The 27,398-nt window shown below is 35.9% G+C and overlaps 1 protein-coding gene across 1 annotated transcript; it reads left to right on the top strand.

The window, feature by feature from the left end:
- The first annotated feature begins 1,405 nt into the window (after positions 1 to 1,405).
- LOC111519145 (extensin) lies at positions 1,406 to 5,018 on the top strand. The gene is made up of 2 exons (XM_023178233.2): positions 1,406 to 1,447; positions 4,226 to 5,018. The coding sequence occupies exons 1-2, from the start codon at positions 1,406 to 1,408 to the stop codon at positions 4,952 to 4,954; spliced, it is 771 nt and encodes a 256-aa protein (XP_023034001.1). The 3' UTR covers positions 4,955 to 5,018.
- The last annotated feature ends 22,380 nt before the right edge of the window (positions 5,019 to 27,398 follow it).

Genomic DNA, 27,398 nt, shown 5'->3' with positions numbered 1-27,398 from the left:
TAATCAACACTCTCTCGTTCCTCTCCATTTTTTCTTTTCGTATCCATCGCCAATCAAATGAGTCTGAAACACGTAAAATCCTGTCTACAACAAATTTTATTCACTTGTTTCACAGTCCAACACAGAAAAAAGTATAAAACGTAACTTAATTCGATTCTTTTTATTTTCAATTTGCCAACGTGATAGAACTCGACACCAACTGAGGCCAGGTCATGCGATTTGATGGAATTTGAGATACAAAAAGTCAGAGGTGAGATGAAGAGAGTTAGCCTAGTCAATTGCCAAAGACACCAAGGTAAATCAGTTCCATTGAATGCAAAACTTTAAACTAATTTAGGCTGCCTTTGCCCTATGATCAGAACTTCTGACTACATTTTAAAGGGCATCTGATTTTGCTCAGTTATTGTTTGTTTTACTTTAAGTCCATTGTATTTTTTGATTGAAAATCCACGTGCCACAATTTTATTTCAAGTAAATTATTTTGTACCCCGAAAATAAAAATTACAGCCACAATGACGATGCGTGATGGCTGCAAAAGAAATTTCAAGTATTTTCACTTAACAGATCGATTTCATTTGGGCAATTTTTTGTATTGGCCACATGTATGAACATATATATAAATCGTTACATATACAGTTGAATGTATATAGTTATTTATTTTATTTCACTTTATTGTTTGTACTGGTTTCGAAACCATTTCGGTTCTTTGCTTATTTATTTGTATGTATTTATATATTTATTTATGTATATGAAAGAATATACGAAAGGAAGGATGAACGCCAAAGGAAAATGTATTCAACTCCATGGGCATATAAATCGAACAATTTGGTTGTTTTTTCATTCTTATTTTTTCTGTTCCTACTTGGTGGAAAGACAACGCGTGTCAAGGCGTGGTATAAACAATGTTTTATGAGCGGAAAGAACGAACCCTTTCCGGTTACTCTACAAATTGAAAATTGAATTTGAGTTGCCAATGAAATGAAAAGGGACAGAAAAGAGAAAGTTGATAGGCTTAATTTCTTTACCTACTAAACGGGTTTTAAGTTTAAGAGTGACTGCCAAAAACTGATTAGTCGATGGCAAATTTAAGAAGGAAACTTCTTCTCACTTTTCAGTCTGCCTCTTATTTAGTCCAGGGTATCTTGAGGTCTACAGTTTATTTTCAAAGTGCATTATTTTTTATTTGTTCATGTTTTTTTAAAGGAGTTGGCTGCTTGTTGCCAGTTTACAGGTAGCGGAGAGTTGGCGCAAAAGGTAAAGCCAAGTGGAAGGTAAGTAGCGACGCTCTTCCTTGTTGTATCCACTTCCTGCTTGTGTTTTGACCAGGCCAAGACGAGGTCGTTTTGCCTGCCAATCTGTTTGCTCACGAACTTGCCCGGTGGCTTTTTGTTTCTACTTGTGCCCTATGCCCGTTTACAACTTCCTGGTCATGCTTCTGCTGGCCTTGGTTGGGCTTGCCTTTTGGCTGCCCTTCTTTTTGGCCTGTCGTTGACTGAGCTCCCTCTCTCTCTCTCTCACTCTGTTTTGTTGTTGTTTTCTGTATGCACCAGCTTGTTGTTCTTGGCCGCAAGTTTGTTTTTTGGTATCCCATTCCCCCCTTCAGATCAGACTCTTCAACTCCACTTCCTTTGTAATTAGCTCACAGGGCCAAAAAAAAAAAGGGCAACAGAAATACAAAATTCAAGAAAAAGGAAATAAATGTAGCCCCAAAATGTTTGCAACTTTAAGTTTTTGGTCTTGACGTTGTTTCGCCGTTGCCGCTGCCGTTGCCGTTGCATGACCAAGTCGGAGCCCACTCGAAAGTCATAAAGTGCAAAAATTGTTACACTCAGCTCAGGCAGAAATGAATTATGAAAGTTCTTTTGTTGCACCAGGCCAAAAGAAAGAGATGGCAAACAGGGGTGGGGGGAATGAAGTTATTTCTTTTTCTTAGTTTTGCATTCTCAGTGAAAGTTTCTGTTCAAAAGTAAATAAGTAATACAATTTGAATAGGCAACTTGGCAAATTGTTGTTAGACTCTTTAGTTTATAGTAAACTATGCACAGATTTCACAATCAGTTTTAATTCGTTTGCAAAAACATAATCATCAAATGTTGAGCTGGTAAGAAACTCTATATACAAAATTATCGACAAATTTAATTTAAGCTGCAAGTTCATTCGCCTTCTTTTGGTAGAAACAAAGATGCCTAGATACAACAAAAAATAACAAAAAACATTTTCAATGTTTATGGCTATTTTGTTTTCAGAGCTTATCAGACGCATACCAAACAATCATCTTAACAATATGCTGTTAGCCAATTAATCTTTTGGCCGAGAAACTCAAATCAACTCTTAGCTACTCTACAAATCCGGTTCGAACTAATGCTCTACCTGAAATTTATTATTATATCATTTTATTTATGAGGTTTCGCACAGACACACACACACAAATACGCATGACGGTGTTAAAAATCAGCAAAGAATTAATTTACATAAATTGCAGATATATCAAAGTGGAAAAAAGGCAGCCACAAAAAAAATGAGAAAAAATTAAGCCAATAAAAACCATGATGAAAATTGATATCAAGCTTTTTAGATCCTATCATCTCAGTCAGCTTGTAATTGGGCACTAATTTACTTTCACACCAATTTCCATGCAAATGAGAAGAAGCCAAGACCGGTTTCATTTCCTTCCCCCTCTCTCTATCTCCTTCTCTCTCGCTTTCTGTCTCACTTTAGTAACTTGTCAAACGTTAAAATCAATTAGTGAAACGAAATAAAATCAATCTTTAATTACCACCCTCACGTATCGCGGAAGTCAGTCCATACAATTTATGCAAAACATTTAAAAATGTGGAAAAAAAAAAACAAATTACATTCGCTCCCGGCAGGTGACATTCTTATCATGACCATGAACTTAGCCAAGTTAGTTCACTTTATCAGCTGTTGCGATGCTGCTGATGCTGCTGCTGCTGTTGCACTTGGCAAAACTTGAAAAACAGAACAGAAATATCTTAACATAACTTAATTGCCCAGCATCATCATCATGGGACGCAAACAAAACCCGACTTGACTTGTCTCTGACGTCTCCTAATCCGGTTATTAAACTTTACACTAAACTGCCCGTTTTTTGGTGCAAGTCCAATGCCTTATACGAGTTCGTAAAATGGTTCATTCGAATTCAGATATATGCCTTGTCTAGACTGAGATTTGTATAAAAGAGCTGAGCATGCGCAGCGCCGCTTTTAGTTAATTTAAAATTTTCAAACTATTCAGTTGGTATGCGCCCCAACAAAACCAAATAAACTAATATAAAACAATTTAATATTATCGATATAATAACGTTCCTAAAAAATAGTTCAACGAAATATGCGGCTAAGAATCGTAAGTGTGGAATTTTACTGCATTTGAATTCAACCTTAAAAAAATAAAAATTAAATAAAATCAAGATCTTATCTAGTCAAATGAATACGTGTTTTGATACTTGTTTGATTTTCCATTTGCATAATTATCCTATACTTATTTATTTTAAAATAAATCAATTGAGGAATATTTAAGTGTATGACGAACAAAAAAACCAACAAAAAAACCAAAAATTTCTTAAATATTATGCAATAAATGTTGAATATAAATTAATAACTTTTGTGTGTGTGTGACTTTTGTGTTTTACGTAATGTGTGAATTTGCAAATTTTGTACATACATACATACATTTGTCTAACTGTTCAGCTCTGATAGAATTTGCATAAATTTTAAGCTTGATTAGTTAAATTAGAATCAATATGCTAAACAAAATTTAAGAACGAGTAATGACCTTTCTAATTTTAGTGCCATAAAGTGAAATGATGTGGGCAATTTCATAAAAAGAATCTACAGACTTTGTATAAATTATATTTTGAACAAATTTAAATTAACATAACAAAGCAAGGTTAAGCTGGGAATTATTCCTTTCAAAAAAAAAAAAATTAATAAAACTTTGAGCACATAAATTCCATTCCATTAAAATTGGAGGCCAAAAATAACGGCTCCCACACTCGACCACTTGACCATATTTATAGTTATGTATATCGAACAATCGGACCATAACTAAGATGTGATAAAACACCAAAAAGTGCATAAACCTCTAGATGGATAACTTAATTATGCAAAAGAAAAGAAAAAAAACCCAAAAACCAAATGAAACTAACAATAAAAAAATGGTATACAAAAATATTTCATTAATTTTTTTCCCAATCGTTTGTTTTCAGCTATTCATTGCAGCTGCTGCTGCATTCCTCATTGGCCTCTGTCGTGCGGATGTGTCGGAAATAAAAGCTCCCAAAGATGATGTATCAGTGCCGTTCAATGATTTATTGCCGCCACTGTTGGCAGACTCAACGACGGCAGCAGTAGAAGCAAAAACAACAACAACAACCACAACTGGTAAACCGCAGACGACAACATTGATAACCAAACCCACAAAGAAATCCTATTATCAGCAGCAACAGACCCAGCTCAGCAAGGAAGAGAAATTGAAATCCGGTACCAATAAGCAGCAAATACAACTGTTATCCCTAGACTTGTTGCCACCATTTGAGGATACCAGCAACAAGGAAGACACACCGGAAGCGAAGCCCACAACAAGTAGACCAATTCCCAAAAGCCAGCCCCCCCAGCATGTTGCCAAGGTTCAACCAAGTGTTGCCAAGGTTCAACCATTTGTTGCCAGAGTCCAGTCCCAGCCCCAGCCCCAGTCCAAGCCCCAGCACCAGGTCCAGGTCCAGGCCGTGCCCAAACCCCAGCCACATGTTGCTAGACCACAAATTTCTCGTTTTGCCAGCATAACACCCACTTCCAATCCTTCAGCTTTGCGTCAACATTTGCCCTCGTCACCATTTTTCTCGGCCCAGTTTTCCAACTATTTCCAATCAAGCACGCCGAGACCGCGTCGTGGCCCGCTGCCAACACTAACACCCTTTCCCCATCACATTAAATAAGTATATAGTAGCAAATATTAATTAAAATTAGATAAGCAAGCAACGAGACAAGAATTGAAAAATAAATTAAAGACATATTTTCTGGATAACGAATCCTGTGTTCCGCTTTGAATGAAATTTTGTTCTATCTAAGTAATTTGCTTCTAAACATTGAGACATGTATTTGCGGTTTTGAGATAAACCGAAAATGTTTAGTGAAAGACAAAAGCGGAATCAAGATACATCAAGAGACGTTTAATTAATTGCTAACGCCAAATAACTTGGCGCCGCTTTTAACTTAAGCTGAGTGAATGAGTGACTGACTGACTCAATGACTGACACTGAACCATGCGCTGTCACTACAAACGTTTTGGCCTCAAGCTAATATACATGTTGCCGCCGCTTACCTTCCCCCCTCACTAGCTTCATGCCACGAGCCACCCTTTTGTTATTCAATTCCGCCTCTTGACAGCTGGTTCAACCTGCTAAATGCTAATTATTGCCTCGACTGATTTGGCGCCAACTTGGTGATGATGCTGCTGCTGCTGCTGCCGACAATCGAACTAAGGCAAAATTTCTCGCATTGCAAGACCCAACAGCAACAACCAGCAGCAACAGTAGCGGCAACAGCAGCATAATGGCAGCAGACTGCAATGGAGCTATAATCAAATCATTGCCAAACTGATTAGCCATATTTATGGGTCCCGTTTGTCACTCGTCGTCGTCGTCGTCGTGGTCGTTGTCGCCGTCGTTTACCCCTTCTCTATATCTGGGCCTTGTCCGCTGGCTGCGGGGGACGTCGTTAATTACACGGCTGATTGACATTAATACGACGCGGGTCAATTCAATGCAACAGCTGAATTCAAATTATACAATAACATTTTCCCTCATTGATTAATGGCATTAACATAAATTTATTAAGCTCATAATAAATACCATTGATTAATGCCATTGATAAATCTTTATTTTCGTTTAAAATACCCTTCATCTATAGGGTTTAAACTAAAACTGTTATTATCTAACGATAAGATTTGAAGTTTGAAGTTAAAGTTGTAAGTAGCTACGCTTCCAAACTTACAATTTTAGAATTATTTAGCTAAGTTGATTAGCGAAGTCTGCTGATTAGAGATCTTGGTAGTTCTTGACAACCTGCTCATTTTATAGATTAATTAAAATTACTAAAAAATATTAAAACGTAAACATTAATTAACAAAAATTTTTGAAAACTTCAAATCCTTATTGCTTTACGTTTACTTTATACGGCAACTAAAAGTCGTTGTGCATTCTGCTTCAAAAAATGTTTATAATTAATACTGATAGGCATTTAATAATATTTATAACAACTTTGAGCGGCATTTTACTTTTAACCCTTTGATAGATGTGTATCAAAAATGAAATTTGAAATTCTATTTTTCACTTCTATTTACATACAATTTATTCACTCACACACACACACAGAGTTTTTGATTTGATTTAATTTTAGATACGTATGTCAGTTACAAAATGTGATTAAATTTTTTGAGGTTTTTCCCCTGTGTGTGTGTGCGTGTGTCTGTTTGTATGCATTTTGTCAACTTTTTCAATTAAACCGTTCAAGTACATAATATATACAATGAGAAATTTGCGTATAAATTGTATAAGCATTTTGCCCAATTGCCATGACAACTTTATAAGCTAATGCCACCACAAATGTAACTGCATAAACTGTAAGCTGAAACCTCGCTAATGTCAAGCTGTGTCACAATCATTTAATTCGGATTTAATGCGCTTCAACTAATTATAAAGCGTAGAGAAATCAACGTCCAATGAACTTCATTTCACTTTGGGCATAAACAAATTGACAAGCGAAATGATAGATAAAAAGTCATTTGTATACTCTTTAATATTGTGAGTCTTATGAAATGTTAATTACATCAAATAATCATAAATATGCTTTGGGCTAGCCCACATTTTAAATTTCATTAACCTGGCCCATTAAAAATACTTAACAATAAATTGTTTACCAAATTTTTTATACCTTTTGCAATATTTTTTCATAAATAAGTCAAACTAATTGTAAGTAGATTCATTTGCAAAGCTCATTAATTTGACTATTAAATGCGAAATGTCACAAATTGTGTATATGCCTTTATAAATATTATATAGGTACATTTCTATATATTTGCATTTAAACAAACTTAAATACATTTTGAGGCAAATTAAATTACTTTTTATGGTCTTTTCATTTTTTTTTTTTGGGGTAGAAATCTCTAAATGACCATTTAAGGATATGGAAAAGTTAATTGAAAAGTTGAAACTCTCTTGATAAAATGGAAGGGTATCTAAATGAAGCGGTCTCATTAAAAAAGTTTACCGTCTGATGCGTGGAAGGTCATTAGATGTCAGCCCTGGCATTGGAGGTGGCCCCACCTTCTGGCCCTCCCTCTTTCCGACCTTTTTTCGATGTCTAGCTCGCAATTTTCTCTCGGCTCAGTGTGGAAATGTTTGAAGCTGCATTAAAAATCGCTTTTAACAAATGGTGCCATAAGCTCTTAGGCAAACTTTTAATGTGCACATACGTAGACGCACACACACACGCACTCACACACAGACACCATTTAGTTGCCATCATGTGAGAGCAAGATTTATGCGGCCAACGCGGCGTATGAGTGTTGAAAAAAAAAGTATTTTCAACTTTAACACACACAACTTCAAGTGGTGCCCACAAACTGGAAACATCTATACAAGAAGAAGAAGCTAGAAAAGTAAAAAAAAGGAACAAGTATTTGTGTATATTAAAACTGTCTAGACACGGTAGACAAATAACCATTTTAGCCATTAAATTCACATAAAAAATAGTAAAAAGAACAATCGAAAAACAAAATCATAAACTTTAACAAATAAATTCAAACATTTATATGAAGCATTTTCTTTTTTCAATATAAATCATTTCACTTAACAGTCACTTCTTGCAATTGGCAATTTAATTAAAACTTCACACTTGTTTATTACGTTAATGTCAGGGAAAACTGTAAAGACAATTTTCATTTCTGCAGCTGTTGCGGATTGAATTAATGACCTCAACTTCCTGCCACAAAATATATATATAAGTTACATAAAGTATATTTGCATATTTCAATTGATAGTGGACATGAACTGCCTACTTTATCAGCTACCGCTTGCTGAAGAAGTCTTAAATTGAAATTGTTTTATTTTTTTTTCTTCTCTCTCTTACTTTTTCCGCCAACTTTTCTCATTGCAAAGGCCATTTTGATTTTCCTCTGGCTCTCTGGCCATACAATAATAATTTTTAATATGAGCATGTTGCCAAAGCCTTCAACGCCAACGAAGAAGAAGAAGAACATGATGATGATGATGATGATTATTCTGTTGATGGGGTTATCACCCATTTCCAGTTGACCACGCACACATATCACTTTAATTACAACTCATATCAAGGGAATACGAGAGAGAGAGAGAGATAAGTGAGAAGGGTATACACACACACAAAAAAACAAAAAATTTGCATAAGAGATGCAAACGAAGGACGAAACCATTGAAATATTGATTGTTTAATCAATGTAGCCATTAACTGACAGGCAGACAGACAGATGGACAGACAGAGAGTCGAACCAAACAAACTGTAGCATAGATGTTTCTCGCCTCACTTACAACAAAAGGGAAATGAGTTTTAATACAAAAATAATTGCACGTCATTTCACATGGAGGAAAGGACAATCATATTGTAGAAATATTGACATATTTTATATCATTAAATTTCATTTTATATTTGCCTTCTGATGAATGACAAATAGCAGTTGTTGCTGATGCTTGTTGCCCCTGCCGTTGCAAATTGAAATGCAAAACCTTGACTCATATGTACATCAGTAAGTCTCTTTTTCTTTTGATTCATAATTTTCTCGCATTTCACTTTTCCTTTTCACCCACTTAATACGGACATATGTATATGCAACTTTCTCTCTTTCCTTTTCGCTCTTGCGCTTAATTAAAAAGCCAAATTCATATTTCCATCTTCGTTTCCCTCTTCACTGACTTCAGTTCGAGCTGAATTAATGAAAAATGTCCACGCGATTTCTATAATTTAATGGAATAAAATCAAGCTTTTGGCTTTAAACATGGCCAATTGCGGTTTGCAAATACAAATTATAGCAACAGAAGCTGTTTAATATCTATTATTAAACTTGTTTAAGTAGCTCTACTTCAATAATCCCGTTTATTAATAGAACAACTGGAATACAAGTCTTCGGCCTTAATACAGACTTGATAAATTCTAAAACAATTTTTTGCACAATTTGTCGTTCTACGTTTTGTAGCTACATATATGCATAAATTGTCTATAATGTAATTACAAAATATCAAATGTTTCAGTTAACAGTTTTCCCAATTTTTCTATTCAAATTATGTATTTTTGCCAGAGGAAAAAAAAAGGAGAGAAAAATGGAAAAAACATCTAAATGAAATCACAAAAACTACGCATGCATAATAAATACCCAAACATCCGTCAATCATAAACTTTGATTACAAAAATTGTCTGTGTGTTGCCCGACAAACAAATTTAGCAAAAATGACAAAATAGATTATCAACGGAAAATGAAACAAGAAATGAGTTTGCAAGTTAAATGCAAATTTTGCTCGCCTATGACCAACTTTTAATACCCTAACTATTTATTGTCAAGGCTATGGGATAACATTTAAGGGCATACCTTTTGCAATGTAAGTGTATTAAATAAAATAACCCAATTGACCGAACGAACAGTTCCGAGCAAGAGAAATACGAGTATTTGACATTTAAATAAATAATTCATTCATTCCAATTCCAATTCGGATACAAATTCTGAGAGGGGACCCTAGTCGCATACGTTTCTCGAGGGTTTGCCTTCTTGGTTTTCGATTCTATGGTTTGGTTTGGTTTGGTTTGGTCTGGTCTGGTGCGGGTTTCATAGAAATTATTAATAATGTATTTTAGCACATTTCAAGGATTTTTGGCACGCCGGCCACACGTTTCGGCAATTTCCGGGCAACAAAACCGGAAAAATACTTGAAAATGTAATAAATTTTCAAGGCGTTGTAGTAGCTTCATCCCTATGGATGTCTTTACTCTGTCAAGGGTCGCCAGCTGCTTGTGTGTGTGTGTGTGTGTGAGTGCGGGGAAGGGGTCAAAATGTGAGTGCTTGACAAACTGTTGCCGGGGCCAAATCAATGACAAAAATTACACACGAATGGTTTAGGATATTTTTGTTAGACCTTCAACTTTTCCATTTACCTTTATGAATATCCTTGAAGACCAAGGGGAGCAGAAGAAAGGACGAAAATTAATTTCTTCATCAAGTTTATTTGGCCTCGATTAAAATCCAACAGAAAAGGGCAATTCATTTTATGCCCGTGACCTTAAGTTGAAATTTCAATTCAGTTTTAGATGTAAGTTTGCTTGAAAACTTTCAACCGTTTGCAATTAAATTAAATGGCTTCTAACTGCCTAACGATGCCAATGAAAGCAAAAATTTTCGCCAAGAGGCAACTTTCCATTTTTGAGCCTACCTCATCAGCATCTCAAATGAGGCAAGCGTTTCAACATTAAAATTAAATAACTGAAATCCATAAGACAGTGGCAATGAACCGAATAAGAGATACTCTAAATGCATGTGCTATTTAGGCTCTTGGGGTTCAATTGTTTTGTGACTAACTAAATAATCTACATTGATTTTAAAATACTTTAAAATTGTTTGTATACATATGCAGGTTAGAAAATATTTTCTTTATTAGCTTAAAGCAAATTTCTTTAACAAGTTTTGTTTACGAAAGTTTTTTGTTTTTTCCTTGCAATTTATTCTCTTTTAAATTTTGTGAAGAAAAGTCCAAAAGTCTTTTGTCAACGAAGAGAAGAAAACCCCCCGACAACAAAAACAACAAAAAGAGAAGTAAAATAAAAAGTATTTAACAGAATCAACAAAAAACATTAAAATGCCTCCTTCCGCTAACTTTTTGGTTCCCTCACCCTCAAGCCACACCTACTCAAACCACGGCCGTTTAATAATGCGTTGAAATAAGACCAAATGAAATCAACAGACTCTTTGTATAAATTATTTTCCGCCTCGTAGACTCACAGACAAAAAAAAAACCAAAACGAAAACCAAAAGAGGGGAGAAAAGAACAGTAACATTGAGCTAAAAATCAAAAACTCTCCCAAATTCTGAATGCTGCCACGTGCTGCTCGGCTTTCTTCATCTTGGAGGTCAAAAAATGAACAAAAATCAATGGTGGCCACTGACGATACTTAGCTGAAAAAGACCATTAACAAAGTAAACAGCTGCAAGAGCCCCACTCCCCACACACTCCCTAACAAAAAGACTGTGAAAATGGGGCATAGAATTCTGTCGAGTCAGCAAGAAAAAAGAAAGTAAAAGCAAAAAATAGAAGAAAAAAAACAACAGCAACAAAATGAGGAAAAAAAACTGCTGGATGAAGAAAAAATTGAAAAATTGAAAAATTTTCTTTGTTTTGACACCTTATTGTGAAACAGAAGAAAAACTGTAGATTAAAGCTAAAACTTTAAACAATGACAACATTTTTCTATTGACAATTTCGGTAAATATCTATAATATTAAATTAATTAATTCTAAAATAGAATAAATATAGAAAGAGGAAACTGATAATAATTTTCAATCTTTATTTTAAGTGGATTTAAAGTAGGTAATTCTCACATTGGCAATGATAGATAAATCAACCCTTTGACTATTAATAATTCAAAATTAGGTAAGTATGTCTCCTTAGCTAGATTGAATCTGAATAATTAAACTTTAGATTCGGATTCAATAGCACAGTGATCTTACAATTTAATTGTATCAAAGAATTGCTTCTGATTAACTAAGTCGCTCATCAATTGGTAGCGTATACAACCAATTTAGACTCTGCAATTCAAAATTAACCTAATGATGAAATTGAATTCGATTTTTGGTCGACCATTAAACGAAAAAAGTTCAATGATACTTCTCAAATTCGGGACGAGCTCTAGTATTTATATTTTAGCCTATTGATATTGTTTCTAAATAGGAACTACCATAGGGGCAGAATGTAGTTTTCTCCAAAAGCAAATGCTCCTTCAACATTTGAAGTAAAAAGCCAAACATTGCTAAACTCTGGCGATATGTCACACACACAAATTCTAATCGATTTGACGGATCAGCTGCTTTGGGCTTAAAGTTAGGTGAAAGACGTAAACCCCAAAACAGCGCATATTGGTTATTGAAATTGTCTCGCAGGTGTGATTAACGTTGGCTGCCCTGTTCAATAAGCCACGGCCACCATTGAACAAGGGCTATGGGCCTCACCAGTAACGAGATGAGGAGCAGATGCGTTGATTTTGTGGCCAGGTCATAAGCATAGCCGAAGCAGTGGAACGGCTCCTGCCATCGCATAATCTCGTTCCCTTCCGATTGTCCCTTCGTGGCTGCCTCAGCAGCTTTGGCATTGTCATTAATTTCGATTTATGGTCATTAAGCTGAAGGCTTCCCTGTATTTAATATGGAAAAAAAATATTTAATGAGTGAGTTTAATTTATGCATAATTCATTTTCCTTTTTCGTTTTTATATTTTTCCTTCTTTTTTTCTCGTTGCTTTTGGTGTCGATTTGCGTTTACAATTTTTAATTAATGTTTGCTCTAGGCCAAGTCCTGTCCTCTAGCCGCTACCTTAAATTCCAGACCCACTTAAAGTTTCGCCAGCAAACAACCGAAAAAAAAAAATAACAAGACGAAACCAAAGTTCTCTCTTTTTTGGTTTTGTTTCATATTCTCTGCCCCAAGGCGACAAATTCCAAAAAAAAAAACAAAATGAACGAAAAGGAAAATTATGAAAGAGTCGCAGCATATTTTCCTGCATACTTTTCTGCTCTCTTTTTTTGCTCCCCCTCTCTCTTCTTTGCACAAATAACAAACCATAAATAATGTCATACGCTCCACACAAATGGCAGCCAATGTTGGCCACGCCCCCCGCGTCCTTTACTTTCGACTCGATGTGTTTTCCTTTTTTGACTTTTTTTTTTTGCTTTTTGTCCGCCTTTCGTTTTGCTTTTAGGCCAAAAACTTTTTGAACTACTTGCACGTCTCTTTTTTTGGGACGTTTTTCCGAGAGAATTTTCGTTGCTTTGGATTTTCTTTTTGCTCTGTTTTGGCAACCCTGCTGTTTTGTGTCTTCTTCATCTTCTTCTTCTTCTTCTTAGGGCTGCTTAAGGCTGTCTGCCACGCCTCCCGCTGCCAGTGTCGCTGGTTTATGTTGGCTATGCTGTCGCGAGACTAAAACTTCAATAGGGCGAAAATGATAAATGGCTTCGGCCATGCTGCGTTTTCTTTTTACATATTTTTTTCCTCTTCCATTTCTTTCTATGTGTAAGAGTGGCAAAGAGTCAGAGAGAGAAAGAAATTTGTAGAGAAGGAGTGTGTAGAAAAGACCGCATAATGTGTGAAAATAAAAATGCCCAAATTCATTCCTTTTTTTCCCCACTTCACATTAGCGACAAAAACTTTTTCCCCAAAGCAGCCAGCAAAAATTTGAATTTGGTTCAACTAAACATACGCAGAATAATCGGGTCATGAGCTTATCTATCAATTTAAAATTCAACTCAATGGAGCGGTTTTCATATTCATAAAGTGTAAAAAATCTTAAAAAAATATATATATTTTCTTTGTTCTTTGAAAAAATATTATTATAAGCAGAAAATCGACAACAAAAATATTAAGCTCTATTCCGTGATGTTTCGATTCGAACACTTGTTAACTTATTTATTTATTTTGAAAGTGAATAATATATTATAACTTTTTTTTACTCCTTTCATTAATTGTATTTTATTAAAAGCATTCTATGCTCATTAAGTATTCTATTTCAGTATTATTTCGACTAAACTGAAAACCAACAATGGGATAATTAATTAGCATACAATTAATAGATCGCACTAGTAATGTACGTATTTATATAATACAATGTTATTTTTAAATAGAGATAAATGGAGATTTAATAAATAAATAAATTCTAGAATCATTTTAAAAGTTTGTTAAATCAACAACTAATACGTAACTTTAAATAGGCGAATTTTTTATCCTCTCGAGGAATTTAACTAACAAAATCTGACATTCTCCTAGAAGTCATATGTATGTATATGCCAAAAAAATTGATTTAATTCCATACATACATTGGAATAATCGCAATCCGCCTTGGACTTGGATTTATTTATTCCTTCAACTCGAATTTCTCATTTTGGTCTGAAATGCGTGCGTCTTCCTTTCATGTTTACAGAATTCAACCAGAAAATCCTTTTGTTTGCCAAATATGCTCCTTTATCTGCCTCCCCTAACTCCACCCGCCTCTATTTCTCCACTGTGTGAGGCTTGTATTGTTCTTTCTGCTTACGTGTGTGTGATTGTGTGTGTGTGTGTGTGTGTATGCCTTGTTCTAGTCTTAGCGATAATGATGTTTATTTAATGCATTTCAGGTGCAAGGTGCTATTTGCCGTTTGACGTTTTGCGCGCGTTCGTCGGATTTCTGGTCTCTGCTTCCCATCCCCGCATGCCCTGTGCCCCACTTCGATGCCCTCTAACAGCCAGCTTGCCTATCAGCAACACTAATGCTCTTGGCTTGGGCATTGGATTATTGGAGAGCAAGAAGGAATGTAAAGTACCGTGGAGAGAGTAGAGTGGAGTGTGGAGTGAAGAGTGCGGCATGTGGAGTGCTCATTATGCCAAACGTGGCGTCATTCCATGCGCCCGAGCAGCTGCAACGTGCATGCGATAAGCGAGAGCGTTAGCTCAATGTCATACACTGCGTATACGTAATGCCATGTCCTCTATCCCTATTCTATCCTATCCCTAAACTTAACTGCAAAAGCATTGTCCTTTTTGCAAATGCAACACACGTTTTTGTGGCATTGCATTTATCGCACTATTCTCTCCCCCATTCTCTCGATTCTTTTCTCATTTCCTCATAAATAATGCGCATAATCACATTTAAATAAGTAATTTAATTTGTGATTTTCACATATCGTTAAGTTTCTTAACCAACTAGCAAAGAGATAAGAAAAAAGAAGAGCGTTAAGAGGATAATTCAATTAATTGGCAAAGAATATGTTATGAAATCACATCAGTTGTATGAAAATCAAATACTAGTGGAAATCCCTTGAATTAGGTACCATAAAAGGCCACTCTATGAAATACGATGTTGCAAACAAGAATTTAAGGATATAAAAATATACAAAATAATACCAATTAAATATTATTTTTATAAAGATATTTAACTTTCTTATATACGGAAATGATTCTTCAAGATTTTATGTATTATCTGTTTATATGGAAGTACAGTCTCCAACTTTGTGTGGATCTATTTTAATTATGGTATTGTTGTTCAATGACATACAATTGAATTATTTGGATAACAGCAATTAAAATTAGGTTGGCATTTGGTTTTGCTTAAAATTTGGCAAAATGGAATGTGAGCAAAATTTAGTAAAACAAAAATCTGGTGCACTTGTAAGCCACAAATATTCCGCCAGCACCTCACTTCATTCCAACAAACAGCCATCGTTCCATTTGCACATTTTATTTACAGTATCAGTTTGGTATGGCATGGGCGGGGGGAGAAGAGGAGAAAGTTTTTGCATACTTTGCATTTTTATTGCACAACATCCGGTAACAAGCACTTTTATGGCATTCAACTGTGTGTGATCCCCCGCAAAAGCCAAACCAGTAAGAGTCTGTCGACGCTGCCATTACCGCAGGACCAGGGCTACAGCGCAATTACAAACAGTTGTTTAACTGCTTGACTTGAAATGCAGTCGGCAGTCTGAGTAACCTACCTCTATATATATATACATATCTGTAGCTGTATCTGTCGACTGATGCCGTCGTTTGTGGTTTACAGATTAAAGCGCCATCCGCCATCCGACATCCGTGTGGCATCCGGATGAGGTGGACTTTCTCTCACTCCGAGTCCAAAGAGGTGACGAGGGTCGCTGCGCATGCGTTCATGCTGGTCGGTTTCGTTGGTCCTGTCTGCAGGAAAGGAGTGTAACTCAATGGCATCCGATGTCATTGCTTTTCCGTTTGAGTTGGCAATTTATACAATTTTCACTGGATGTTGCATTCACGAAAGTGGGTGGTGCTTGGGCTCGGAAGGTTAAATTGATTTATAATTTTTCCCAACTATGCATTTTAACTTATTCGTTTCACCCCAACATCCTTCAGTCCGCAATTATTCACCACTGGCCATCGCTTGGTAGGGCTGAAATTAATTCTCAGGTTCAATGCTTCTCACGGCTTGAAGAGCCACCGTATTATCCCTGAACCAAACAGGTCTGAGGTCCGAGGTCCGAGGTAGTATGCTTTAAGGCATCAAATGTATGCATACATTTTCAACGGCCTTTCGCCATGTTTGTGTATGCATTTTCAACGCCAAATTGGCAACAACTTACTGCAGCGGACAAAAGATATCCAGGTTACACGGTTTTCATTTTACTCTTTCGCTTTTTCTCTTACTTTTTTTTTTGTCTGCCTCTGCGCTTTTTTAATTAAAAGTCAAAAGTTCAGCAATTGATATTGTAATCAATTTATGAGCGAACGTTTGCCGATTTTATTTACTGTCTGCACATTTTTCTTTTTTTTTGTTTTACATCTTCATTAATATTTCTGTTGGTTCGTGCAGTTTTCCTCTTGTATATATGAATATATATTTTATTCAATTTTTGTTTATATATTAAAAAGTTATGGCAATTCTTTGTCGGAAGGATATTTATGGTTTGCCACTTTGTAAACTAAGAATTGTAATTAGCTGAAAGTTTCGTGCTATTCAATAAGATAATCAATAACTTTGACTGATTAACTAGGTTTGCATTGCATGTGAAGAAATTTAAAGGTGTAATTAATTAAGTGGGTTAAATTTTTTATCTCTTGAAACTTCAAAACTAAATAATGAACTCTTGATAGAATTTTGATGATGTATTCACTTACATCTTTCACTCTAGATCAGTCTATGAATCCTCAGACTTCTGTGAGTAAATTTCCTAGTAAACAATTAAAATACTTTCACATCTAATACCAATTTTAATGTTTTCTGTAATGTCCTTGGCCTTGTTGGAATTGCATTTTACTTGCTTCTCTTAACATTTCTATTTGCATACTTACAAAAAACTCTAAAAGTAAATTTGTTTTCCCTACATATATAATTTCGGGTCACGTCCTTTTTTTTTGCTGTGTGCTCTCAAGTCATAATTTCTTTAAATTACTGTCCTTGGCCTCTTTCTTGTTGTTTGTGTGTGTGTGTGTACTTTACATTGCACACTTTGTACAACATTTTAATTACGCATTCAGTTGGTGCTCAGAGGAACGGAGCCTGGCATAAGGCAACTGCTCCTGCTCCTGCTACTGCTACTGCTGATGTTGATGGTCTTGTTGCTGCTGCTGCTGCTGCTGCTGCAGTTGCACCCTTTGTTCAACATTTCGCGCTATTTATGCATAATTTGACCATTTTTAGACCCTCCACCTCCTTCTCAGCTCTCCCCCACCTACACTTCATGTTCATTTTTATTTATGCACAAACATTATAATAAGTTTCGTTGCTGGCCAAAAGAAATGAAAAATATATTTTGTGTAAGTAGCAACAGCTTGTTTAAATGTTTGATGTGAAAGTTTTATGGTACCCTGAATGAGCATAAAATCTTAGCAATTCCCAAATATATCATAAAGATAAAACTATGTTTTTCACATACATACAGAGTAGAGTACACACAAAAATGGAGGCCTTTTTCCCCGACCATTTGCTGTTTAAACTGCTTTTAAGTTTAATGGCAATTAACCTTTCGCGTTACAAAATTAAAATCATGAGCCAGAAATAACCCGCATATGCGGATCCATATAAATCTACACTGAAAGGGCTGAGGGGGAATGCGAGGACCAAGATGATAGTAATGGTAAGAAGAGAGCAAGGGGAAATGGTAGACATGACACGTATTTATAGCAACGCCAACGACCTCACTTTAGGCCACATTGCTAATACGCCATGTTGCCATCTTGCTGGCATCTCATCCACTCTCTCTCTCTCCCTGGCTCTATGTCTGTTCTCTAGGACATTTCCTAGTGTGAGTGTGTGTGGCTTTATTTTATGTGCTCACACACACTCATATACACTTGAAGAAGTCTCCAGCTGCATCTTGAAACGCCCACTAACACATTCACTCCTCCATCTTACTGTAGAGTTTTGTTGGCTTTTTTGCTGATTGTAAGGAGACTGAAACAGAGGCAATTCCTCCTGCATGCAGCTCGTAAATTGAATAAAAGTTCAAATGTTGGCAATTAATATAACGAAAAAGTTAATGTGTGTGTGTGTGTATGTGTACAAGAGAGTGTAGATGGATGTATTTGTGTGTGTGTGTGTCTAGATAAACTTCCAATTGCAACTGCATGCGAGCAACTGAGCCAACTACAATACTTCTTATGTTCTCCCCAAACCAACTGTGGCTTTTGTTCGCAAAACATGGTTTATATATACATATAAACACATATACATCTAAATGTGTGTGTGTGTGGGCGTAAGTGTGGGAATGCATAAGCTTGTGTTAAACATGGGCGTGGATAGAAGAAGCTTTTCCTTTTATATTAATTGCAGAATTTTCAAATGCTGTGGTAATACCAAGACAAAGGCCACCATTGAGTTAGAATCTTTGAATAACTTTGATATTTTCCTTCAACACAATATTTAGTTCATAAATTGTTAAATTTTCTATTTCAGATTTGTATTTAAGAATCTCATTCTTTGCTTTTTATGCATTTTCCATTGTGTATTCATTCATTTTGCTTACCCCATTTCAATTCCAATTAATTGACCATGTTTTGTTGACTGCCATACTCATATGTATGTATGTGCATATATATCTACTTTTTGCATTCGTTATTGTGATGCAGTTGCTCTTCCTATGTGAGTATACACAATCAACCACTCGTTCTACTACACAACTCACCGCATTCCGTTACTCCCTTCCCTTTAGATGTACCTCATTCAGTTGCTCTGGCAATTCATTTGCTAAAATTGTACGTGTTCTTGTATCTGACTGGCATTTACCGCTTCCTTTTAGCCTTTTGCCGAGATTGCGGCACACGCTAATTGCTTGAAACCATTCACCCCTTACCATCAACATCTGCCACCTACCGCCTCCCGCTCAAACCCATCTCTAGCCCATCAATTTTTTTCTTTTCTCTGCACTTTGCAACTATGGCGTATACGTAATGCAAGAAACGGTGCAAGGGATGGGTAAAGGGAGTGGAGGCAATCGGGATTGGGGTATATCCAATGTAATGAAGAGCTGCAAAACAAAAGCCAACTTCAGGTTTATTCTCACAGAAAGTTATTGCACATGTGCTCCGTAGTTAACACTTGTTTTCATTGTTGTTGTAATTTAATTGTTATCCTTAAACCCTGCTCCCCTTACTCCCTCTTGACAACTCGGTTCAATCTTTGCAAAAACACCAAAGGCAAAAACCAAAAAAAAAACAAAAAAAGAAATGAAATTGCTTTTGGGAACATTTTGTATTCATTATTCTCCATCTGCCTATGCCATTTGCTTGATCATAAACTTGATAGCAGTGCAAATTGTTTGAGGCCAACTTTAAATTGTTCTTGTTGTTTAGCAATGATTTGTGTGCCACACACACACACACAGACATTTGCAAACATTTGTGAATTCCTAATATTTGGTTCAGTTGAGTTAAGGTAGGGAAGCATATTTTATGGCCTTGCTTAATGTGCAGCGACTTTTTAATTATTTAAAGTGCAATACATGGCGTATGCTTGATCTTGAATAAATGACAGCAATTTACATTTTGAAAAGAGTACCAAAAAAAAAGGGGGAGAATGGCAAAGACCAAAAAACTGTTTACGGCAACAATCTTCAGGTCTTCCCAAAACACGTTTTTAATTCCCCACAGTCAACAAAAGCATGACTTGCTAGCCCATATTTGTTTAGCCACAAAGGGCACAAGTCAGAGCAACAGCAAATCTAATTTCTAACAACACAAAAAACAAGAAGACGCAAAAAAAACAAACTGCCTCTAAAATCAAGAAACATCAGGCCCAAAAAAGTATGCAATGCATGTGTGTGGCATAAATCAAAGCTAGACAATTTTGGCAAGGGAAAACAGAAAACTCACACACGCTCACTCAAGAGGAACGCAAAAGAAACGTTTTGTGCGTGGTGAGCAAAAGAGAACTGATGAGAGAAGAGAAAAGTAGAAATCAAATGTAAGTGACAAGCAGACAGCCCGACGCACACAAAACACATGTGCACCACAATCCGCTAACACACACACACGCACACAGAGCCACACAAACGACTAAGAAGAGGGGCAGGAAACTCAAACTCTTCCAGAGTTGGAAGTAAGAGGACATTCGAGGTTATCTTTTTTTCAATATTTAGAAACAAACAAAAATAAAGCTTAAATTAAGACTGATGCCAAAAATTATCAAAGGGAAACAATTAAACACTTCCTTCAAAAATGATGGTATTTTTAGGCGATCAAGTATAAACTGTTTAATATTGAACTTTAATAGTTATACTTTAAGGGTTTTTATTTTCAGTACAAACTCTCAATGATATTAATGTATATATTTCATTCAAAACTATATTTAAAACATTTAAAATACAAAAACTGTTGGATTTGCTTTGCAGAAATGTATGCAATGTATTTTCCCTTCCATTTTCTTATCAGAAACCAATAAATTGCTGTCTGGAAACGTCGGCGGGACGCAGACTCAGGATTCAGAATGTCAACTCGGCAGCGAGTTGCTTAACCTCAGTGTTTCTATATTTTTATGTTTTTTTTCCCCCTTTGTCTCTCTCCCTCTCTCTTTCTCTGTGCGAGAGAGGACATGGTACTTTTAATCACTACGCGTTGCCTGCCGCCAACCTTTCAGCCGGAAAAGCCATCCAGACAGTTGAGCATACAAAACATGTCAACAAAGTCGTCGTTGTCATCGTCATCGTCGACGTCGGTGAGTCCCGTCTAGCCAAATGAAAAAAAAGAAAGGTAAAGTGGAGGGGAAAAAAATTGTCCCTCTTGTTCGGACTACAGGCAAACAATGGCCCAACTCATGTCAGAAACATATTGCCATAGCCGGTATCTATCTACTTCACTTTGGTTAGTTATGATTCCACTTGAAAAGTTATGAAAGTTTATTCTTTTTCCTTGTGTTATTAAATTATTCCGATGAACAGTTTGTTGGTAAATCAATCTCATCTGAATATTTTGCATAATCTTGTGAATGTTTATACACTTTACTCGCCTCTTTACACACAATGATGGACATGTCGTCCGCCCAACGACAATGGGAATCCAACAATATAATTGTGCGCATGATAAGTGGTCGCAAATTGCATTGGACATTGCTTAGATTTGAATACAAATCATCATCATAATATTTGCACATATAATTTATAGTGCTATGAATGTCCTGATGCTTCATTAAGATGGCATTCGAAATTTTAAATTTATTCTAGTTTCACTTAAGAAATTATTCCGTAAATGGAACTTGGCAAGTTGTTCGATGTGATATTTCTATAACTCATCAGTACACAATGTCTTTCTCTCGCTCTCTTTCCTTTGTGTGTATATGCTCAGTGAAATATGAAAAATAAAAATCTATATATATTGAAGGATAAATGACTTTGTTATTCGACTTTTGCTACCGCAAACTCAATTTATTCGTTTAAGCTTCTCTCTCCCAACCTTTGCTTGCCGCTTGCTGCTAACCACAGAAACCACATGGGTATATTCCATCAGAAATAACCACAAAAAAGGGAAAACTAATGCACTTTACACACGAGAATATATCTCGAGTCCTGTCATATGCTTGCCATTTAATATTTATTAATGGCCTTAACCAAGAGCGCACACAGACGAAGCAAAAACCAAAACAAATTCGGGACCGAAAATTGGATGCATCAACGATCCAGTTAATAATAAATTGCCGCCTCAATAAGCACAAGACACACAAAAAGAAAGATAAATCCAAGTTGGGCCATATATTAGCACAATAGCTAAAACTATGCAAAGATATTTTTGGCTTGAGGTTTCTTCATTTTGCTTTCCCTCTGGATAAGCAAAACATCAAACGCTTCATAAACGCGAAACCAAGCCCAACACAAAAAAAGAACATAATAAAAAGGGGCAACTTATGACTCCCAAGGGAGATACTTGAGTGACTACAACCCACTAAAAGGGAGAGGGGAATTTTCAGTAAACAGCCATAGAGAATTGAAGAGAGAAAAAAATCTGAACCGAAACTATTTCTTTGCGCAGCGTTGTGGAAAATTAAAAACGGCAGCGCCTAGAAATCCGTTTTCTACATCGAATGAGCCCAAAATGACTGAGCCGAGGAGGACCACCCGCTGCTTTAGTCCCACATTCTGTTTGCTTATTAATAAATGCGGCTGCAGCGAAAGAGTTATTAAACTTTATGTCAAAGTTAAACCCGATCTCAAGGCACATTGACCCCGCCCCACCGTAATGATATTTTACACATAAGTCACAACTTATTTGATTCAATTGCTGTCTGTCTGTCTGGGTGTCTGTTGGCCTGATGGCCTGCTTGGTTCAATCAGCACTCGCATTACGTATACGCCCCGAGAGGCTGTCACAAATGCCATCTATTGATTTATTATGAGTGGGTTCGGGCCAAGCAAAATGTAAATGACAGCACGATAAGCTAAGTGTTTTTCGCTATTTTTACATTAGCATAAATTACGACAAACTGCGTCCAATTTTTGCATCAAAATTTGTTTTGACAACATGCCCGTTGATATTTGTAGATTTTTCGGCAAACTTTATTGCTGGTATGTCTCTTTAATTTCGTTCAAAGGATATAAAACAAAAAACGAATTTCTATAAATACTTGACAAAGAAATTGGAATTAAGAAAATAGCAACTAATCCATTTTTTTTGGCCGAGAGCACTCTGAAAAGTTAAGAGAAATATAAAATAAATTGATCAACTTATTAACTTTTAAGAGTATTTTCAGCTTCTTGAGTCATCTTAATTGCTAACGAAATAAATAATTAAAATGTAATTGAAATGAAAACTTCTATGGATTATTTATGGTACTTGCATTTAACTGAAATTTACATGATTGCCCTTCAGCAATTGTTAGTTTGCAATTGAGTAGTCTTAATAATAATAAGTTTCTCTCACCTACATCTTATTCAAAGAAATTTAAAGATTTGTTTATTTGTAATTACAGATGCCACAACTGTTTTTGCAACCTCAAATTGCAGTTGCAGCTGCAGCTTAAGATTCAATTGCATTTGGAATTGCACTTGCAGTATTGCAATTCTTTTGCATTGATTAAAGTCGAAAGCAAGGCAAAGTGGCACAAGAATGCAATTGAAAGTGCTTAAAAGTGGCAATGCCAAATGTGCAGAAGGTAGTCAAGAGGCAAATGTATATACAGACGGATAAAAGAGTAGGGTAAGGCAGTGGGTAGGGTAGGATAAAGTAGGGTAGGCGGGGTAGGGGGTGGTTAAACCACAGCGAACATCATTTATAAAAATGGCTTGGCATTTGTGGATGCGGCCGTGCGGCGAACAGCGCGAAACCAAAACGCATTCAGGCAAACAATTGCAATTGTAATTGAGCCGAGACTCGACATGGCAGAGGAATCACTGTCTGTATAAATGTGTGTGTGTGGATGTAACTCCCCTTTTATTCTCTCTGTGTGTGTGTGTGTGTGTGTGTCTGTGTGCTCAGCTTAGATGATGAGGAGAAGAGTGCGGGTTTCTGTTTGCATTGTTATTTCAACGTTGGTCGCTTAGTGGCAATAAAAAGAATGCGCATTCCATAGGGAAATTATGAAAGCGGATTTCTTTTGTTTAGAATCGTTTCTAGATTGCATTCAGCCATGTGTGCGTGAAAGAGCCAGGGAAAGAGAGATACAGAGAAAGAGAGAGAGAGAGAAAAGGAAGAGGTTCTCTGGATGGCTGGGTGAGGGGTGGCAGCTTTATAGCCATTGCTGTTCTGCTTATTGCTAATGCCACTGCGCAACATCAGCGAAAAAGCAGTTAGAGCCTCGCTTCATTTGAGGCTGTTGTCTAATGTTGATTACAGACATCAAATATTTAGTCATTTCTTCTTAATATTTGCTCAAATGTTATTTGGATTGAAAATCTCTCAATGAATTTAAATTGCATCAAATAAAGTAAAAACATTGCAAAAAGTTTATTTTCATATTTTTTGCAGCAATAAGTTTAATTTTTATTCTTTAAAACATTATAGTAAATTACACTATTTTGAATGATTTTCCTATTGCTTCCTTAAGTGAATTGCCGGAAAAAATGTTGAACATTGACGTGCACTACATAAAGAAGGAGACGCATAAAGCGAGCAATGATTTTTGAGTCAAGCAGCTTGCCAATTGACGGGAAAAGTAGCTACACTTAAACAACACCGTCCAAAAGCTAAATAACTGATCTCTTTACGACGGGTTGGGAATAAAATATGGATAAAAATTTAATTGGTGGAGACGAATGATAAAGGTAAAGATTTTCCGATCAAGTCTCTTTCTTTAAAACAATTTTGGCTCCTAACAAATCTTGTAAAAGAAGTTCTAAAATTTTTAAATATTAGAATTTTTTTTCCAGTCCCATCTTAATATGTTTTAATACATGTCCTAAATGCTAAAGTCAATAGAATAGGTTTAGTCAATTTCATTTCTTATAGTTTGAGGACTAAAATATTCTCAAATTATATTTTCTTTAAATATTTTCTTCAAGTGTGTCTTTGCGTGCATCTTTACCACGCTCTTTATACTAACAAATGCCATACGAAAATCAAATTTTTTATGATTGAGCAGCCACGAAGCATGAAAATGCCATTTCCATTGCCATTGCCATAGTTTTTTTTCTTTACCCAGATTTTCGTGTGGAGGAAATTGGGTTTAAGGGTGAGAGCTGAGCGTAAAAAGTTGAAGGTGGTTGGAAATTTGAATGTCTTGCTATTTTGTATCTTCATGTTTGCTTATATGCCAATATGACCAGGGAACGCACTTTGACTTTGATGGGAATTCTTTTTTTACTTGCCTTGTATGGCATCTTGGCATCTTTGCTGATTTCATTTCCTCTTTAAGATTGCAACGCGAGAATATTATTTGCATCTGGGTGAATGCAATGAACGAATGAATCCTGTATGGGTCATAGGGGAAATCGAAGTATTATCAAGTGTATCAATTTGTGTATTCTATGTGCATACTATGTAGTTGTTGTGTCATGCCACAAGGACAATGAACTAAAATCCTCATGATGACGATGATGATGATGATGCTGATGACATTTCGCCTGATTGCACTCACTTCATTAGGGTAGTGAATAGCAAAGAGAGAGAGAGAGAGAGAAGAAGGAGGGGCTTGGTAGGGTTTTGTTGGCTTGCAATCAAATCAAAGATTTATTTTGCTATTTTCCTAAATCTTTTGAAGTCACATTTTGCATCTATTTTATAATCCTTCTTTTCTTTTTAGACAAACTCAATTTCCAATCGACTTCATGCAATATCCGTGAAAGTGACAGCAACACAAAGATAAGAAGAGGATGGACGGGATAAGAGAGGGTGGCTTACGGGGAGAGCTGGAGAAAGATGAAGATATAACAATGCAACGTCGATGTTGCTGCTGCACAAAAACAAAAGGAATTAAGATAAATATTTTCACACGCGGCATTTTCAGTGCTAATGAAATTTTGCTTTCAACTAAATTACAGTCCGTCTCTATTAATGTCTCTCACTCTCCACCTCTCTCTCTCTCTCTCTGTAAGAAAATAAAATTAAATAAATGCAAGGCACTTTTAGGTTAATTAAACTTGAATTGCAACAAACTGGCTGCAAACTGGATGCTAGAGAAGAGCTAAGCTCTACCCAAAAAATAAAGTGACTACAAAGGATAGTACTAAAAGGGGCATGATGGGGACTGGGACTTGGCATAAGAAAAAAAGAAACACAAAAAACTTCAGAAGTAGCCTTTGCCGCCGTGCTTGTTGTCCTTGTAATTGTTATTACAATGCTTGTCCTTTTCCGTTGTCCTTGCTGGTTGTTGTAGCATTGTCTGGGCTGTCTTGCATGGCACTTTCTACATAATTGTGCAACTGCCTTTTGTTGGAATGCATTTCGCCCAAACCAAAAATCTTTTTGCTGCACATATACCGACTTGTGATTAGGTTCTGAAAAGTGATTACTCTAGCAATTCACTTATCTGTGGTCATCAAAATGGAATTTTCCCTTGCTGAGGCTGCCTTAATCAGGGCATAAATCATTTAAAATCGAATTCTTCATAATTTTTTGAAAGCTTCTTAAAGTGACATTCCCTAGAGAGTCACCCTAAATACTCATTCCCAAAAGCTATTTCCAAAATTCAAAGAGAGTTATCATATTCCAATGTCCAGCATTCAAACATTCCCATAAAATCAACTAGTTTACTTTCGGTGATAATAATGATAATAATTCTATGAAATGAAAGAATATTTCAGTTTTTCTTGAAGATTTTCAGAACATTATTGTTGCTCCCTGTTCGTAGCTCGTGCCACTGAAATGTGCAAAAGTAAACAAAAGTGTTGCCAACTTGCCATAGACAAACACAAACAAGTAAGAACAAAAACACCAACACAACACAAGATACATTTGGCCAACAGATCCCATTCCCCTCCTTCTCCTCCTCCTCCTTGCCTCTCTTGCTCACTTATTGCCTGTGTCTAGTGAGTGCAACAGCAAGTTTCTTCCTTTTATGTCTGACTCTGCCTCTGACGGTTTCCCTTTGCTTATTATAATTGCCTACGTTTTGTTACCTCTTCCTTGCATCCCATTTCGTTTTTCTTTTTTTTAGTCTGCCTGCCTTCACATTTTGGGTGTGGCACTTGAGACTTTTGGCAACAAATGTAAGGCAAAAGCAACAAAACATTGATGTCATTTGTTTTTTCTTTGTTGTATTTTTATTTTGTTTTGTTTTACTCCTCCGCCAATCCTTTTCTTACATATATATTCCTATTTATACTTGCATTATTTCTATACCCTTTCTAAGAGAAAACAAGTTCAACTTTAGTTTATTTTCTGTTTTTAAATTACAATTTATAACATTTTATTTTTAATTTATTTATTTGAATTAAAGATAGGCTAAAGCCCTTTGCCCCTATTGGTTGACTTTTCATATTTATTTATTTTACTTTACATCAAAGTTCTTCCACCTTTTCACTTGTTAACCATAAGAAATATGTGGTTTATTTTAATCCAAAGGATATTCAAAGTGCGTCATCTAGAATTATTCTGAGCTCTATGTTTCATAGAGAAGTACATACTTATGTATGTTTTGAAGTTTGCCAGTTTTCAAATGCTTTGTCTATGTGGGTGTACATTTTGTTGTTGTTTTATATTTGCCAGCATTTGGCAGCATTTCTTTGGTTCTT

The sequence above is a fragment of the Drosophila willistoni genome, chromosome 3R (genome assembly GCF_018902025.1).
Source record: "Drosophila willistoni isolate 14030-0811.24 chromosome 3R, UCI_dwil_1.1, whole genome shotgun sequence".
In the NCBI taxonomy this organism is placed as follows: domain Eukaryota; kingdom Metazoa; phylum Arthropoda; class Insecta; order Diptera; family Drosophilidae; genus Drosophila; species Drosophila willistoni.
Note: the sequence above shows the minus strand (reverse complement) of the source record. Positions and strands in the feature narration are given on the sequence as shown.